This window comes from Buceros rhinoceros, unplaced genomic scaffold (assembly GCF_000710305.1).
Source record: "Buceros rhinoceros silvestris isolate BGI_N320 unplaced genomic scaffold, ASM71030v1 scaffold32759, whole genome shotgun sequence".
NCBI classification, from domain to species: domain Eukaryota; kingdom Metazoa; phylum Chordata; class Aves; order Bucerotiformes; family Bucerotidae; genus Buceros; species Buceros rhinoceros.
The window spans coordinates 1-19,252 of NW_010430342.1; the positions used below are offsets into that span (position 1 = coordinate 1).

The 19,252-nt window shown below is 35.6% G+C and overlaps 1 protein-coding gene across 1 annotated transcript in view; it reads left to right on the forward strand.

Moving 5' to 3' along the window:
* Nucleotides 1–7,149: 7,149 nt before the first annotated feature.
* Nucleotides 7,150–19,252, forward strand: part of IGF1 (insulin-like growth factor 1 (somatomedin C)) — a 45,983-nt gene continuing 33,880 nt past the window's right edge. Inside the window, exons 1-2 of the mRNA XM_010143008.1 lie at nt 7,150–7,458; nt 11,785–11,941. Coding sequence (XP_010141310.1) covers nt 7,396–7,458; nt 11,785–11,941 — 220 coding nt within the window. The 5' untranslated portion in view covers nt 7,150–7,395. The remainder of the gene's footprint in view (nt 7,459–11,784; nt 11,942–19,252) is intronic.

The window sequence follows — 19,252 nt, forward strand, 5'->3', positions numbered from 1 at the left end:
ATAATATTTAAATTGTTCCCTATACATACCAGGTAATACAGCTAGCCACTGCTGTTTTCCACCTCACGGGATGCAATTCCCTTTCCAGTTATATTACACGGCTTTCAGATATATTAGCCCTCACTTACATAAGTTTAAATACTAGCATTGTTTTCTTAAACAACAGAGTAATGAAGCATGAACTTTTATCATACTTTAATATTAGTATCATATAAAGAACAATCATTCCAGAAACAGTTTTGCAATGAAGGCCTTTGACAAGAACACTTGTGAATGGTGTAAAAGAAAAAATAAGAAAATAAGTAAAAGGAAGCATCTGTTGGGAATTATTCCAGCTATGCTTAACACTTTTGAAAGATGACAGAGGCACATTACGCACAGGGCTAACAGAGTAACTTGTCACTTCCTATAAACATACAGAGGTGGTTTTTTGGCCACGGTGATGTTTTCCAAAAAATACATGATGTGGCCTGCTCTGCTTTCCCTTTATGAGCCTCAAAGTACATTTACAAAACATCTCAGAACTATTATTCCTGTTTCTCAGACAGGAAAATGTGGAACTGATTGGAGAAATAGCTGAAGTGGCTTATACAGTAATTTGTAGGTGGAAATGACAATAAGAGCCAAGTTCAATACATTCGTATTTAAGATCTGTTAGAGATCAAAGATGCACAGTTGTTTGTTTTAACGCATTTACATACAGGATGCCCTGAAATCCAAAACCAAAGATTTTTGAAATTAGTCTCAATGACCCAGGCTGCCATCGCCTTTCAGAAAACCTTTCAGAACCATCAAATTCATGCATGAGTTAAGATAGATTCACCTCTCTTTTGCTAAATGCAGAGCCACATTCTGCTATAGTCCAACATACTTCGTATTTTGAGATGAAAAGTGGGAAAGTCAATTTGATTTGGTCATTTGATCAGACAATACCATTTAAGATGCCGATTGAAGAGATGGCTGCTGTATTCTAGGGCCACAGTACAGGTCAAGATCTCAGCTTTAAATGATGCTGGTGAAGTCTTTATTAGAGAGAAACACTCATTAACCAGAATCAATATCGCTTTTATATGGGGCAACTTTGTCATTCTGTGGGATCCTTTTAGAAGTTCAGCAGTTAAATAAATTATTAAGTAGTTTCTTAATGAAAGCATAGCTGACTAAAATCTAAAAATTATAATTAGGTGAGGTTGTCCATGGGTTTGGGGTTTTTTTTATTAACTTTTAATATTTTAATCAAAATAGAACCAGATTAGCACTGTGACTAGTAGGCCAAACTAGAGGTGACCAATATATCTGTAACTTTAATTTAAAGAAAATAGAAATGGAAATGTCAATGAGAGGGCTTGGTCTTTGAAGGTGCATAAAAAACTGGCCTCAATCCACAAAACGCTCTATAAATTTTATGAGATAAGCCCCTTCTGTGTAGTAAATCATGAGAGTGAGGAGAAATGTATCCAGAAGAAAGAGTCCTAAGCAATGCAGCAGGAGCCAGATTAATAGTACATAAAAGAAATTTAAAATGGACTAGACAGATGTTCTTTTTGCTAAGAGAAATCTTATTAAATTTCCAAATAACATTTGTTTATAAGTACAGACTTCAGAAAGTACTCCTTATTGCGACTCATGCAAAGACTCTTCAGGCCAAGATAAAATAAATAGTAATTTTTGCCATGTCCTCACACTGTTTACATTGTATGGAAATATGCAACCTGCTTGTCAGAAAATTTACAGTATTCCGTTCGTTCTCTTTTACAGTTCTTTCTGAGTCAGCAAACAAAAAAACCCCCACACATAGGCATTAGTGTTCACATGTCTTACGTACGGGAAAAGCAAAATACCATTAATTGTATCTGCTAGACCGTATTTTATAAAAATCTATGATTACAGATTAACCCTTGAGATGACTCAGGAAAAGCTGAATATTTCTCTACATTTCATCTAAATGTGCAGGTAAAAGTTTAGAAAATGAAAGGAATATCTAATGCCATACATTTTTCTTCCTGAGATACAGACATTTAAGTGATTCATGGAAATCAGACTTCACCTACCAGGAAGATATGCACATATATGTAAATACCAGCCTATCACAATTCCCACTCGTTTTGTCTTCTTTCTGTGCATGCGAGCATAGAGCTTATGCAGTCATCTTTCTCAAATTTCTTTCTTTGTTAATTGTGGCTTTTTTTCTTCTTTTAGGAATAAGAAAGAAAGCAACTATTTGGAGCAAAGATGATCTATTCAGTGCTTAACACTGGGAAAGGGAGAGCAAGACTACAGACAGCTGAAACTGGGAATTTCCAGTTTAATGGAAAATTCTGGTATTCTGATTAATCTGAATCAGAACAAACTATTTCAAAATTTCCCACAAAGCAGAAATTAAAAAAAACCAACTTTAAAAATGCTTTAAAAAATGTTGAAACATATTTTGTTTGAGTTTTTTAAATTTTTATTTCTTTAGTCTTAAATTTCCTATTTTGTATCTTTGTTTTACCAGTCGTATCTACACATCATCTTATGAAACTTAATAATAATGAATATGTAATTACCATTTTATATGATAATATTAAAAAATAATTATTTTAATTATGAGAACAATATATCCAATAGTTGATGTATAGTTCATTTGAGTAGGAAAATAGTATCAATATTTGGCTTTGTGTTATTTTTAGCAGCAGGGGTTTCTAAAACCTTTCTAAAACATACTAATAAAAGGATATTCAAAACGGTAGGTACTTTAACTTACACCATAAATTAAAATTATATAGTACTTCATTTTACTCATCACAGCATTCTAAGCATACACGTTCTGTGCATCCTAGTCTCTTGCCTTCTTATGATCTTGGTGAAGCTACTACTCTTACTCTGCACAGTGTGAAGTACTCAGTACGTTCAGGTTACAAGTCCACGGATTAATTCTGACCTATTACTAACACAAGTGCTTCTACCACAACCACCTACAAGGAGTAATTACGGACTGATCTTCTCACGCATCCATTTTGCTCTTGAAACACTCCTGTTTTTCTTGATCAGGGAATATGAAAGGTTCCAATTTCCTTGACCCTCATTTAATCATGAGGCTTGCACTTTCTCTGTTCTGCCCAAGTGAGAAACTGCTTATCGTGGCACTGCTGTCTCCTTGGTATCTTTTCAATACTGTCAATGTAGTAACAGCTCAGATTGCATGCCCTCAACTTCCCACCAAATTCGTTACTTGTTTTTCATGTAGTGATGATGCTACTTTTAGGCCACCACGAGAAAAGGTGTTTGCACTTTTTTTTTAACAGTTCATTAACTCAAATGAATTAGTAAAACTATTTCTTTCTTATTTCTAACTTTTAACTTGATAAAAAGATTTTTTCACCATACGCTTGGCTTATCATTGACTTCAACACAACATTCTATATTAATAAAATACTCCCTTTCACCCCTTTCTCCAAAGTTGTTTCCTAGAAAAGAAAGCTAAACTTCTCCAATAGTAAACACATAATATTTTACAAATAATTCACTGGAGACTGTAAGAGCTAAACAATCATGTTTGTGTTTCAGGAAGTAATACTAACACTGTAAATAACATTTTATATTGTCCAAAAATAAGCAAGATTATTTATGAAGCAAATAAAAAGAGAAGGCTCCAAACCAAAAGAGCTTAAGATGGAGGTTAAGCAAAGGAGAGTAAGAAAAATATACACTGAGGTCATGGTGAAAAATTCTGTGAAAACCGTTGTGTTCTTTAAAACTTCTTCACAAATGGTTCAGAAAAATAGTAAATTACAGAAGACAGAGTATCTCTATTTATGAAGAAGCCATAGGTAATACTCAGGCCAAAGCATGCACTTGCAAGAATCACAGATCAGTGTGCCAAAAGAAGGCATTATGGTGGGGTTCAGTTACCTGCAGGTACCGAAGGCCAATTGACATGCCCTAGAGTATGCAGGAAACCTCTATGTGGTCAGCAGTTATGACACGGAGACTTATGGAAATGAACTACTCTGAGGTAGAAGAGGGGTCATGCAGAATATCCCACAACACTAAAAGTGATTCCAAATGCCTAGATTTAGGCAAATTCACAATGTCTTTAGTGTCCAATATCATGATAGGGACCTAAAAAAACCCAGAAAACCAAAAAATCCAAAAACAACCAACTTCAACACAAGAAATACAGTTCCTATTGGCCCAGTAAACTGAATTCAGTAACTAGTGGGTAAACAAGGGAAAACTGTTATGAAATTATTGCTTCAAAAAGCTCTTCTGCTTTTTGGTGGAGAGTGGCGAGGATAGGGGACACATTACCTATGGCATTCAATATAGCTTAATCATCTGTTCAAACTGCATGAATATTACTGCATCTACATATTCTGTGCAGGATGAATGTCCTTAAAACAACAAAATAAAAGACAATCTTGTGCCTGCTATTTTCATATAATGAAGAACATCTGTTCACCAGCCACTGTGTTTATTGTCTTCTTCCCTCCTGTTTTCCACCATGCTCTCAGCCCTATCACTCTCTCAGGTGATACATGTTATAGTGGTTCTATCTTGGTTACTGAAAACTTTTAATCCCAAGGTAAGAAAAGAAATAACAGTTTCAGATAATAAAGAACTGTATATAGGTAAGAATAATCTAAAATAGAAGAATGCAAGAGGATATGTATGTTATTGCCTTTTAATGTAGAATAGATACACACATTCTAATTTTTTTTCTGATCTGGACATCTTTTGTGAGTATTTTGATGACTATCATACACTCTGTAGTTTACAGGCGTGTTTTATCAAGGCAATGTATGTAACTCAATCATGAAGTAGTAATCATACAGTACTTTATTCTAAATGGTTTATCAAGTAAAAGCTATTACATTTAACAAAGGAGAAATCAATTAATTTTCTTTAGTTAACAGATGGCTATACTGACTAGAGTATTATCACCCGAACAGAATCTATATTTTAGGAAAATAAGGATCCCCAGATCAATACGACCTGAGGAATGGTTAATTTTCTAGAAAAATTAACTAACAATTTTTACATGTTGAGGAAAAACACTGCACTAACAGGAAGCCTAAAAATTACTACAAAACTCTTTCTTGAATCTGTTCTGTTTTCCTGTCTTTTCACAATACCACTTTAAAACAAGAACTGAAAAAACTGAAGTGCGTCAGACACAGGCTGGTAGGGTGGAATGAGGGTAGGAGTTCAGAATGGAAGAAACAGAATTAGCAGTTGTGTAGAGACACCACGATTCTCTAGCTACCTTGAAAGCTGGAAGTTGCATCTTCCACTGCCTGCTGCTCTCATGACCAAGGAAAGCCTGGTGAAACCTAGGAGAAAGCAAGCGGTGAGGAGTGAAACCAGGGTTTGAAGTTCAAGCATTGGGGAAGTGGTGAATGAGTGGATTCCTTCTGTTATTTAGGAAGAGAAAGGCAGAAGCATGTGCACCCATCTGTAGTGCTGTAAAAGTAATAAATGAAGAATATCAAAGCTTTGATAATTTGTTTCCCCATGTTCTTCTATTAGGCTGGTGAAATAAGTGATACATGCGCTATGAGTTGCAGTAAGGTCAAGACATGTGAGAAGAATAAAACAGACCAGAATATAAAACACAGTACCTGCAGTACAAATGTGCATTAGAATACTTGCAATACTGGTATTACCTGAACTAAACCAACTTACCTCAAAGCCCCCGCTGGTTCTGCCATTATGCCACATTAGAAGAAATCCCTTCCCAAGATTAATCAGCTTAGCTAACCAAACACCATTTAAAACTGCACAGAGCAGAGTATTAGCCATTCACAGAGGACAGAAATAACTAATCGTGTCCTTTCTGCCTGGCAAGCACCATATAGTTCAAGGTGGATCTGAAAACTGAGAATGGACTTGGGCTAGCATGATCTCGATTGTTATTTTCAATAATGAAGTGCAGCTAGCACTCCAGCATGCAGCTCTCACTTAAGTGTAAGGGGAAGGGGACAAAAACGGTGCTCTGAAACAGCTTTTATGGAAATCATGCACTGTTTGTAACATGTATTTGGTCTTTAGAGCGATGAGGTTGTTTAATCCTCTACTTTTAAATGTCATCTTCCAAAACCGAAGGGTAACAAGTACTAATTGTATCTATAAAACAGCATCACAACTTCATACTCAATAGCTAAATATTGAAATGCAAGCATACATCATAAATAGAAAAACAGCTGGCTTGGAGCACATTGCAAGCCACTAACACAGTTGAGGGATTTGAATGACATCATAACCCGTGAGAGCATGTTGCTGGCCAGCTGGTGTTATTTATAATATACTCATAATTGAGGAAAAATAAAAAGGCAAAAGATAGGTATTGTGGAACTAATAAACTCGGATTATCTCTTTCCCAAAGTAGTTTAAAATATTATCAGGAATAATTATGAGGTTTGCTACTAAAAAGGGGAGAAATCACATTCTAATTACAACAGCATGTTTAAGACGAACGTTATGGAACCCCCCCACAACTGGACTACTTGTGTTACTGTATCCATAGTGTTGTAAAATCTAAGAAATGGTATGACTTCTCCTGTGTGGTTGCTAAAAGATCACAAAGTTATTTTTTCCTGTTTACACGCAGCGCTCAACAATCTTGTTATTTTTAGCAAACTACAAGCTGCTATTTTAGGGTTAATAGAACAGAGAGTTGGAGGTTTTAATTGTTACTCAGCATATAGGCGTGCCAAGTGTTATAACGTAAGGACGCATGAAGAAAAAAGTAGATATCTGATTGCTTGTCTTTCTGTACTATACAGATAAGATACCCATGCCTCTCTGCTTAAATAAAATGTGTACACATATACAAAGGTATGCATATACACAGACATTGCCCTTACATATGTAAGTTTTTGTGTATTTGAAATGCAGACACACAAAGACACATAAATACAAATGCACAGATAGCTATCTGAAAGTTAACCAGGATACATTTTCTTATTTTTCGTGGCAGCACAAGCTTTTTTTGTCTGCTAACCCCTCAGTCACTAATTCACATTCTTTTAAAGGGAAAAAAATATGCTTCTGTGCTCTAGTTTTAAAACGCAAAGGTATGATGTTATTTGTCACCATGCCCAAAAAAGTCCTTACTCGGTAACTTTGCCAGAAGAGGGAGAGAGAGAGAAGGCAAATGCTCCCCCAGCTGTTTCCTGTCTACAGTGTCTGTGTAATGTAGATAAATGTGAGGATTTTCTCTAAATCCCTCTTCTGTTTGCTAAATCTCACTGTCACTGCTAAAATCAGAGCAGATAGAGCCTGCGCAATGGAATAAAGTCCTCAATATTGAAATGTGACATTGCTCTCAACATCTCACATCTCTCTGGATTTCTTTTTTCTCATCATTACTGCTAACAAATTCATTTCCAGACTTTGCACTTTTAAGAAGCAATGGAAAAAATCAACAGTCTTTCAACACAATTAGTTAAGTGCTGCTTTTGTGATTTCTTGAAGGTAAATCTTTATTACTATTTCAAATATTTTTTAGTTTTATTTTGCTGTGTATTGTCTGCTTCTGGTTTGAAGAGTATTGTGCACTTTTCAATATCATTATTTTAGAACTGAGAATTATTTATAAATTGCTGAACATGCAATTTTATGTGATCTGGAAAATGGCTGTATGTAATAGTTGCAATTACATAGATAACTGTAAGGGTAAACTATTGCAGATACATGTCTTAAATCTCACTTCTATTCAGAGAACTTTGCAATATTTCAGTTATGTCATTATTAAAGGGTCCAGTTACATCATTGCCTGTACTGTTAATTAATGCTTCTGAAAACAAGAACTTTTAGCTATTTTCTGCAGGTGCAGGATTTTATAGGAAAAAAGGTATTATTCACATGTTAAGTTTCTGTAGTTTTGTTGTACACAAATTATAGATAAAATGTTCATGCTTTCACAGGGAAACTTTGAAGGGATGTTGTCACTGCAGAAATTTTCTGGCAGCGTTGTAGCATTTACTTGTTTTGTTGCTTTCATAAATCAAAAGTAAATGTGAAGTTCAGTTTGTTTTCTACATTAGAAACCAGCTGCGACTCTTGCTGACCTTGCATATTTGCGTAGCTTAAGCAATTGTACATAAAGAAAATGGAAATTCCCCTGCTTGTTCATCTCCAAGTTTTCCCTTGTAGGAAGGGTTGCTTCAGGAAAGTTTTGCATGTGAAGTTTTGTGTTACGACCTTATAATTTCTGCACATTAATATAAACTGCCTTTAAGTAAATTTGCCTTCAGTAGGTGCACTGACCTCTGTTTCTGTCAGTTGGCCCTAGTTCAGCTTTCCATTATCAGCAAATTTATATCCTTAAGAACTTTTTTCTCTAATATTTTGCAAGGACATTTTTGCAGTTGGCAGAATTCTCCTGTTTTAATTTTTCAGGGCCTAATTACTGTTTTTTTAGAGTGTCTTACACATAAAACACACATGCCTCATTCCCTGATGTGATTCAAAAGAACAGGTCTGTAATTGCAGTGGAAGAAACCACTCTCTCAATGTATAAATGGGTATCCCTTCCAATATACCAGAAAGACAAAGATGATTATTTTTAAGTATTGAGCAAGGCTCTAAGAGACATAAAAGTAATGTGTTAGTTCCTCAGCTAGTGTATCCTGCCAAGCTTCCTTGGAATCAATGGAACATACTGGTTTAGGTTAGGATGTAGCCCAGATTCTTTAATCAAAGTTAGCAGTATTTAAGCCTTGATCCATTTTAGAGCATATATGCTTTATTTATATAATAATTACTAGCAAATACTGTTATTACATACTAACTACATACTGCTACTATGGCTTGATAATCAGATCCAACCTCTATGTAACAAAACGTAATTTTGAATATAACTCTTGGGGTTTTTTTCTATAGCATACACCTGTCATAAGAATGTTGCCCCCTTCAAGATATTTGTAATTATTATAGATGCCCTTATATGTTATTAAAATGAACAAGCATGTGATGAATTCTTACAAACAACTTGTGCCAACTGACAGCTTGTTAGACGAAGAGGACTTATTTAGAAGAACCAAGAAGTAAAAGAGGTGTAGGGAGTCCGTGTATAACATTCCTCTGTGATGCCACTCTTCTGGACTATTAAAGGAGGAATGCAGCAAAAGCCGTTTTTTTTACTGAAGAAAAAAAAAAAGGAAATTCCAGCTGTGAAAATACGGCCAGTCATTCTATGCAACTGAAAGAAGTGCTTAACCAGGCTCATCCTGAACCTGTATTCAATTTCCAAATGTAATTAGATGCTTCAGCAAACCCCACCCACATGCCAATGAGTTTTCTTTTAAACTCTCAACTTTCTAGTCAAACTGGGGACATTGCAAGCATCCTGTCTGGTTGTAAAGAACCTGAGGCAATATTGGAATACAACTTTGTATTTTTCTTAAGAATATTCCCTTCAGACATAAAAGGGAACTTTGATTCTATCACAAACATATTGAATCAACTAATGTTATGTTTAATTAAAATAATGAAGTAAAGTTAAAGTTTTAGACTATGTTTTGGAATCAGTTTTGATGAAACAGCACTTAATTTAACAAATAATTGATTGTGCCCTAGAAACATGTGAGTCTGTTTCTTTTCCCCAAAGATTTTACTTGTTTGAAAGTTCTTGACTGTTTTTAAATTTGGAGATAAAGTTAGAAATTCTCTGTGGTTTATACTGTGCAGCCTTTTTGGCTTCCACTAAAGGAAAAACAGTAGATAATCTGTTTTGTTGTAGTTCAGTGCTGATACTTATCTGAAAATGCAATCCAGCTGAAAAGTCTTGAAAAATACAAAATTGTTAAGCGTCTAAGATTTGTGTTTATTTCTGGCCCAAATATTATACAAGAACAAATTGTTAAATACACAACATTCTTGTATTTGTAGTGTCTTTCAGCCTTCTGAGGTAATATGCTAAACAGATTTCTGCTTTACCTCTTCACAACTGAGAACCATCTTAAACCACAGGTGCATCACACTTATCTTAAAAATAAAAAAAAAGAAAATGACAAGCGAAAAAGAAATTGAGTTGTTAGGATATGGAATTATTACATGAAATAACGCCTTGTGTTATCATCATGCATTTATAATCTGATCTTTGTCCATCTGCCATTGATGTCCGTATATTAAATCTTGTTCGTTTTTGCATGGCAAAGTTGGCTAAAGATTCTTGTGAATGGGAAAATAATTATTCTTTCTTTTTATGATATATCATGTGATTTAGATTTGTTCATTATTTCCACAGTGGAAATATCAGGGGAAAAAGGGGAATAAATTCTGACTTATTTATAGATTTGTTTCTTATTCAATTTTGACTGAAATAGGGGACTCATCCAGCAAGGTGCTAAGATCCCTTGCCAAGAAAATAAGAATTCTTAAAAAATTATTGACTGAAAAAGGCTCCCACTGGATCAGATCCCATCTGAGCAGACAATAGATAATTTCACTGGTTTTTCAAAAGTTCAGTTAAAAAAAAAAAAAAATTGTCCCTGAAAGCCTGAAAGAAACTTTAGGGAAGATTGATTGTTTTACTCCAATTACTTTGCCCTACTCTGCTAATACAAAGCATTTCTAAGCCAAGGTTAACAGTACATGAAGGAAAGATCTGTAACTTCTTACCTGACTGCAATACTGATGTTAACCCTGAAAGAGAATGAAATTAATTGCACATTTACACCTTTCAAAACTAGCATTTTTGTCAAGTGATGGAAGTCAGTTCAGAATACACATCAAGCACATTCCTTACTGTCCTGCAGCTAAATATAAATGGCTTTTTCTAATATTAAAAAAAAAAAGCTATCTTCTTTGACACGCTGGGTAAGATCTTTGGTTGATACAAATTGATTTAAAAGGAAATGGATAACTGCAAATGTGCAAATTTACACCCATTGAGAATCGCCCTTTCCTCAATTTTAAGTCCAGGAAAAAGAGAGTTTTTAACCAGATGTAAATGATCACCTCTGTATATACCTCATAGCAACACCTGACTAAGAGGATATAAAGGAGGTCAGCAAAAGTATAGCTGCTTCCATCGAGTCAAAAGACAAACCCTTAACACTTCCACTAGAGCTCCTCTTAATTTACTGAATGCTTCCAAATGTTAAGTTGCTAGTAACAGAGGACTGTAAGTCATTGAATGCGGTCCCCTGCTATGGAGGGTCCCACATCAACTCTCTGTAACTTTGGCAAGCTCTACCTTGAAACTTCTTTTGTTTTGTCCTGGTATTTCCCCTTTTAAAGTGGCTGGAGAACCATGGAACCAATTATGAACCATTTTCCTGCTGGGCCAAATTTCTTTCCATCCAGTTTACAGCCATTTATTCTTGTGCCAGTGCTGTACTTTCAACAGTTCTTCTCTGTCATATGCTACCTCCATCTCCCGCAGTATATTGGCAGGCAACAGTCATATTCCCTCTTAGCCTATCTGGTCTCAGACAAAATAATTCAAGCTGTCTAGTCTTCCTTACCTTATTATTTAGGGCTTCCCTTTGCCTGTCTATTGCACTCTTCCATATCCTTGTTTTGCAAAAGCAACCGTAAATCATAGCTACTACAACATTCTCTAACTAAGTATGAATGTGAATGAAGATATTCACCAGGCAAAGTAATTAGTTTTTAAAACACGTGTACTAGAGTACGTAGGCAGTTGCAAAATTATGGTGAGGCATTCCCTGGTACTGTGTTTATTGTCTGACACAGCACAGTACATATGCATTCCAACTCACAAGGGTGCAGGAGTCATTTTCTTCAGGAATCTGTTGGGAAATTCTGACACTGCTTTTACTTCCTTGGCAGGTGAAGATGAACACTGTGTCCTACATTCATTTCTTCTACCTTGGCCTGTGTTTGCTTACCTTAACCAGTTCTGCTGCTGCTGGCCCAGAAACACTCTGTGGTGCTGAGCTGGTTGATGCTCTTCAGTTCGTGTGTGGAGACAGAGGCTTTTACTTCAGTAAGTTAACTCTTTATTTCATTCAACCACTAAACTTTTCCATGTAACCCATTGGAATTTTCAACCGCTCTAAGCAAGCTTAGAAATGATCAGACCAGGCTGCCAAGCACGACTAGTATCCTCTGTCTTGAAGATGCTCAAGATTCAGTAACCATGAATCTCATTAAAGAATAAAACTGTGCCTGTGTTCAGCCTCTCTGAGCTTCTGATAAATTTTCCTTTTCAGACATGTTATTGTTTTTAATCACTTCCCAGATGCTGCTATGCCACCTGCTGCATTATTGCTTTCTGCTGACCTGACGCTGAAATTAAACAAATTGAGGAGGCAGAACTGCATGTACCTGTTATGTCAGACTTCTCACAAACAGTTCAAGTGCACATTGTATCACATTAAAAACATACTAGGCTTCAACATCTGATTTGAAAAAAGAAAAGCTGAAAGGCAGCAAGCAGAAATTTACCACACCCAAGTATCCACATGCTTCATGAGTTAAATACAATTCATGCATGGTGAGGTAATGAAGATTAACACCGGTACAGACAACAGATAAAATTAAGTCTGCAATAATACGGATATACTAGCACTCAAATTTTTGGAGCAAGACCTACTGTTTGTAACTGAACATCACAATATTATTCCTTTGCTGTGTTTTAGATTGTGCAAAGCTGGAGTAGCTGCATCAGTAACTCCTTTAGTACCTTCTTACAAGTGCTGTCAAGATCAAGAAGTACGCAACTCATAAATAATAGAAATCTATTTCTAATTTTCAGCTATTTGCTACTCAAATTACATAAAGATAATGAAAATTTAGCTAGGAATATATTCATTCTGAATTCATTCATTAAAACATTTATTGAAAACATGCAAGAAATTGTTCTTTTAGAGACTCTGAAACTAGTGTTTACTTTTAATAATAACATGTGCTTGCCTAAAGTTCTGAAGTTACCCTTCCTTCATGGCCTCAGTTACCTTTCCAAAACAGAATATAACTAAGAAAAGGAAATATGGGTGGTTAGGCTATAAAGCCAAGAAATTAACTGAAGAGGGGTTTATTCTATTTATTTTTATATTCTTTGTGATGTCTAGTTTTGGGGTTTTTTTTTACTTTTATAATCCTCATTTTATCCTTATAATTCTTGTCTTCTAAACTATCAGCTCTGTTTTTCTGATCTCACCCACCCGGTTCCTATTCTATTCTATGCACAGGCTTATTGCTTTTAACATTTTTCTCCTTGCTTGCAAGGAAAACATCATTTGGAAAATCCAGATGCTTGCATCTTTAATTTACAGAAAATCCTGTTTTCCTCAACGTACTATCTACAAACATTTTCACTTCCTTCTTGGAACTTCCTATGAAACTTTACCTTTGAAATCGGGAGCCTTAGTTTCATGTATGCAAAGTAATTCACTAAAGAAACCTTCTTTTCTGTATTTAACACTTCAGGTATTGTTAATGAGCATCTACTCTAGGACGCTGTTTAACTTAGTATTCTGGCGCTGAAGACAATATTAAAAATAATGGAATCTCTCATAAAGAAACTTACATTTTCCTACAAAATCTTTATGTATTCATTTGAACACCAAAATCCATCCAATTTATCAGCATCTGAGTTACATATAAGGGGCTATTTGAGTGTCCTAAAAATACTCTCTCTTTGTGGCTGGAAGGAATGTAAAGGAAGACTTTAATCTCCCTCTCATGTTTTTGCACCAAAAACCCAATGATACAACATACTACATCCTTAGAATAGCATAGCAAGTTTTGGTTTTACTGTGCATTTATCTTAGGCATTTTCCCAGTCACTCTTCTCCCCGCAAAACATGTGCTGCTTATTCAGAGAACTATCATACTTGCTTACTACAAGAGTGGTGGTTACTGCCAAGCAATTAGACTTTCTGTTATGTGTACCGTGTATTCTTCAAGGTAAGAGGACCGATGAAACACTAATCACCTGCAATAACTCTTTCTGTTTTCAATCTCAGTTATTCTCAGCTTGCATAATCTGTTTCAAATCTCTATATTCCCTAAGCTAGATCATCCTTTTTTTTAAAATACCAGGGTGGGTTTCTGAAGTTCTGAAGATCTTTACCCTTGAAATCTTGAGTTTTATCTGCTCTCAGTAAAGACTTTCTCTCTAGTTTTCTTTGTTGTTTTCTTACTTTCTGAGTTTTCACTCGAAATAATTTAACTGTTGACATCATAAAGGTCTACCTTGTTTTGCATGGAAGACTGTGGAAGCTTTTACTGATGAATGACCACCCTGGTTTAGGAAAGTCTTGCACTGTTGCAATCAACAGATCACAGCTGCAAGATTCAACAGGAATTTTACGAAGTTGATATGTGGCCCTTGGGTGCTAAGTGATGTGTGTCCTCTACCTGACTACTTCTGATGCATGAGGCAGCAAATCAACCTGTTTAGCCTCCTTTCTCTTCTTCGTTAGTGTTTAATCTAAAACCTAGAACTATAGAAAAGTAAGTCCAGTAACTTTGGTAAAAAAACTTGAGATCCTCATATCAAACGTACTAAAGAATGCAACATACTATTGGAGGTTAAAAATGTTGCTCTATTTTGTGGGACTTTTGAAGGATGCCACATAACTTGCAGAAGTAAAAATCCAGTATTTTTTTTTCTTTCTTGTGAAGAGGATGTACATTTAAATTGCATTTTAATCATTCTATTCTTATATTCCAGTTCCTTTATGTAAAGTATAATCAAAGGCAATGTTTGCCGTTAACTTGCACAGGAAATAGCTGTGAGGGAAGGTTTCTCTTCCATCATTTGTATTTTGCTAGAGACTCCAAATATGAAGAATACCTTTTGGCTGAGGTGGTACTCCTGGTTCAGATTCAAGGTCAAAGCTTCTGACTATTCCTTGGGAGTTGTGGGTGGAAATGAAGATAGAAATAATTGAGTTACTTCCTGTGGAAACTCTGTACTCTGCAACCACAAGGCTATATCTATAGCTAGAAGTAGAAGAAAAAAATTTCCTTTATATAGTCTATTCTGCCCAAATTTCTAGCCGTAAAAGGAAATTCTTTACAGCTTCTGAAGAGATGCCCCAGCTGCTTACCACACAAAAAGAAAAGTATTGACTTTAGAGGAAGTAAAATGTTTCTACCACTCCTTTTCTTCGTGAGGTAGACTAGCAAGGAGCATTTCTTAAAGGTTTTGGGGGGTTTTTTTTAGGAGAGAAAACTGCACAAATCCTAAAATAGAGCATCTGCTTTTTTCCTTGGTCACATTGAACTCCAGCCAGCACTGGCTACTTCTTGGAGAGCTTTTTCTCTTCCATGATTCACCAGTGAAGAGCAGTTTGTTGCCGCCTTTTATCTAGCCACATCTCTTCAGCAGAACTTCTGCCACTCAGGTTCCTGTGTGCTAGTTCATCTTAAGAGAAGCAAACAAAGAGAGCCTGGCCACAGTTACACAAGTGGCTAAACTTAGACACAACTCTTCTTAATTAATGTTTCCCTAGTCTCAAAAGCACTGGGTTCAACAGTCATGAAGCCAAGTGGGAAGAATGCTATGTTCGTTTGAATTTTAATGCCTAGAAAGGTCCACCACACCACTAATACTACAAAACAAAGCTGAGAACGGAGAATGTTGAAAAGACTGAAAGGACAAATCACAGGAGACTTACAGAAGTGATAGTGTGGGAGGGGGGAACTTTTGCTTGAAATAGTCTAGTCTTATCACAGGAATTTAGTTTCTAAATTAATCAAAAAAGAGGTGGGGTTTTTTTCATGTTCATACAAGTTGAATTTAATGGGCAATCATTCATTCTTGCTCATGTTATTTCCTAAGGACTATTACCACCATGAGAAAGGAAAGCAAATGTAGTTTTCTCTGAGGAGCAAATGCTATATTCTTTTATAGTTTCTTCTCCTTTGAAAATATATGCTTTTCTTTTCCAATAAATGGGTACCAGTTTGACTAACAATACACATGAATTCCAATAAAGAAATAGCTTTCTTACTTCCTTAGACACTTTCAGTCATTCTGATATCTAAAGCCGAAGTTAGATGGCAATACTTATTTGAAACCATGGCAATCAATTTCATGAATTAAAAACCCACCATTTTTTCTGTTAAACAACCTGCTTTGGTCTCTTGGTGAACCTTCTGAAGCATCACTTGCATAGAAAAGAAGGAGCTGAATTTAAACACCTGGTACAATGGAGTTCTGCTGACATTCCTCAGAGAATGGAGAATGATCTAGCACGTACTTCCATACATACACGAGTGAATCCCATAGAAGATGGGCTTTTCTGGTATCCAGCCTAATGCTCCCTTTGTCCGCTGCTTTGTGGAGAATCATTACAGATTTTTACTACATTTTTTTTCACTAAGATAATCAGAATTATGTGTTGATCTTGGGACTATAACCAGCTGTGGGCAACATAAGACCCAACAGGTTTATAATCATCAGAAAATCAGGATATTATAGGAAACATATACAGGGAATTATGTTTTGCTTCTTTCATTTCCCTTTAGTTAACAGCTTCTTGTTTATTTCAGGAAGTGTGATTTTAAGATGTCATTAAAGTCTCTAGATCTGTCAAACCTATCAACGTAATTACAAGAAATGGTACGGCACTCAATTTTTTACTCCATACCTGTAAGAGCTATGAATCATTAGCTCCTCTCTCTGTCCCTGATTGAAAGGAATGTTAATGTTACAAGCCCAGGAGAAGCAGCTGAAAAGCAGCCGTGGACACACACAGCCTGTGGTGTCAGTGACAGCCATACAAATCCTTGCAAAGAAATGCTGGTCATCTTGGCTATGTTCACACAGCAAGATCTGAGAGTTTTTAAGTTCCTTGGTCTGGCTACATGCCCCATTCACATCCAAATTCTGTATCCATGGAAGATTTGAGTATATTCTTCAATCTTTTCCCAGGAAAGCTATCCTGGAAAAAAGCTAAGATGTGCTTTAGTCAGATCTGCATGGTCAGTGCTCAGGCAACCAGGACTACAGAGAGAGATTCTGGTATACCTCTGTAAAAAAAAAATTCAGCTCTGGTTTCTGGAACGGTATCACTATATAATCAAATAACTGATACATAAGTTAGATGTTGGCCCTGGTAGTACTCATTGAGAAAGTTCTCTGAAAATAAGTCAGTCTTTGGAAGAATTTTGTCCTTTCTTACCACACTAAGAAAGTCTGGGGAGAGTTCATAAAGGCTAACCTTAGTTTAGTGAGGTTAATCTTCTTGAGTTACCTCTTTAACAACAGAGAGAGAGAGGTTCCACTTTTTTCTCCATGGATCACACAGAGAGTCTAGGAGGATTTAGCTTCTAAAACCCACTAAATTTAGACTGCAAACAGGTCTCCTCTACTGCTAGTTCTCATGTTTCCACGGATTTCATAATTTTTCAACCTTTTGGTTAAGGGAATCTGTAGTAATAATGATAATTTTAATGAGGTGACTGGGAACAAACCATTGATCAAAATTTCATCAAGAAGCATCTCTGCAAAAAGTGTTTACTACCAAAACCAAATAAGTACAGTTTCTCCATAAGTTCAGTTTATATGTTCTTATTAGCTATTAAATGTTAAAGATTTTTTTTTTATGATGTTTACCTTTATCTAGGCACTAGACCAAGTTTCAAATTTCGTCTCAAATAGCAGAAAGTTGTTATTTGAGATTTGATTCTCTAAGTGCTATGTGTGTATTTAGTATATTGTTTAGTCTCATGTTGGATAAAGTCACTCAAAGAAGCACTTGACAAGATCATCATCTTGTCATAGCTGTCCCCCTTACTTCTCCACCGAATCTGAAATACCAAGAAAAACCCTTAACTGGCTTCAGTTCTGGCATAAGGTTTATGCAATTGGCAAAAACCTTTGCATATGGACCTTTTCATTTGTTCCGATACTTATAATGCATTCGCAATATTTGATTGATAGCAGCAAGAGTTGCAAAGAGTTTAGTTTAGCAGAACTACACAGTCTCCTAACCAAAACCTTTTACATTAACTACTTAAGCATCTGTGGCAATCTATACAGTGTTCATCCAAAGAACCAAGATCATACAGCCATTTCTCTAGAGTTTATTCAGCACTTCAGCTCTTACACTTGTTTCAAACCCTTTCACATCACTGAAAATTAAATAGTCATTTAATTTCACAGCTTTGCATAAAATGTATGAATCTGATCTTGTTTGTTAAATCATACACAAATGTCAATATTTCCCTATGATACAAACTTAATTGTTAAAAAATATGACTGCAAATAAAAGGGGTAACCAGCAGTTAAGTCATTTCTCAGTCCAGAAATCAATACAAAAGAAATACCACAAATGTATACTTATTGAAGAATTCAGGCTAAGTTTATCCCTGGCAATAACCACAGGAACTTCCATGTCAAAAAGAAGAAAAAATCATTAATTCTGATTTTCTTCGTGGTGCATTTAATGCAAAATCACTACACAAGTTATAGCCCTAGTGCTGTGTCCAATTGTTAAGTAATGAAAGGCATATTCCATGTTTGCATCAGTGAATGAGGATCTGAGAACATGAATTTTAAGACATCCATAGCCTTCAAAGGGAGGGGCATAACATATACTGACCAGTGCGTCACTCCAACTTACAGAAAGTTTTACATTGTCACTGTAAGTAAAAACATTTAATCCAGTTAAATAGAACTAAATACTACTAAATGTCTATTTCAACCAAAAGGCTCTACCTTAGGCACTGATTAACACACAGAATAATAGGGTAAATTGCTTTTCTTACTGTGTCAAAGCAAAAAAAAAAAAAGAAAAGTCAAATGCTGTCTTCTTTTCAGAATTCTTTAAGTATTAGACAAACCACATAGGTGATCTTTTCTTGTCAGTTTTATCTGAGCAACTTCTAGGTTAAATTCCTGTTTGCATCTCCAATGCCAATTCCTGGTAAATTGGAATTCCTTAGAATACTGCTTTGAATTCCTTGGTAAACTTAAAGTCCTACAAAATCAGACACGAGTCTGAGATACTTGCTGAATTTTCTGACTGAATCTCATGTACGGTCAAATTTTACATGATTTCGGTGTTCTTTCCCTTACAAGACAGAATGGGAGCTGCTTGCTTACCTCATATTAAATCCTTTGCTAGTGAAAACTGGAATAGCTTCTTTCCTTTTATCAAAGAAGCAATTTAGGGCTCAACTCCACACCCTCTGTTTTGTTTTTTTTTCCCTGAGTTTACACCTTATTTATATATTTACCATTTTAGTTTTGGAATTCAGCTCTGATCTCGTTTTCACATCTGTGTAATACAATTGTTCTAGAGCAAGAGAATGTGTCCATAAATGTGCGGCAGTAGGG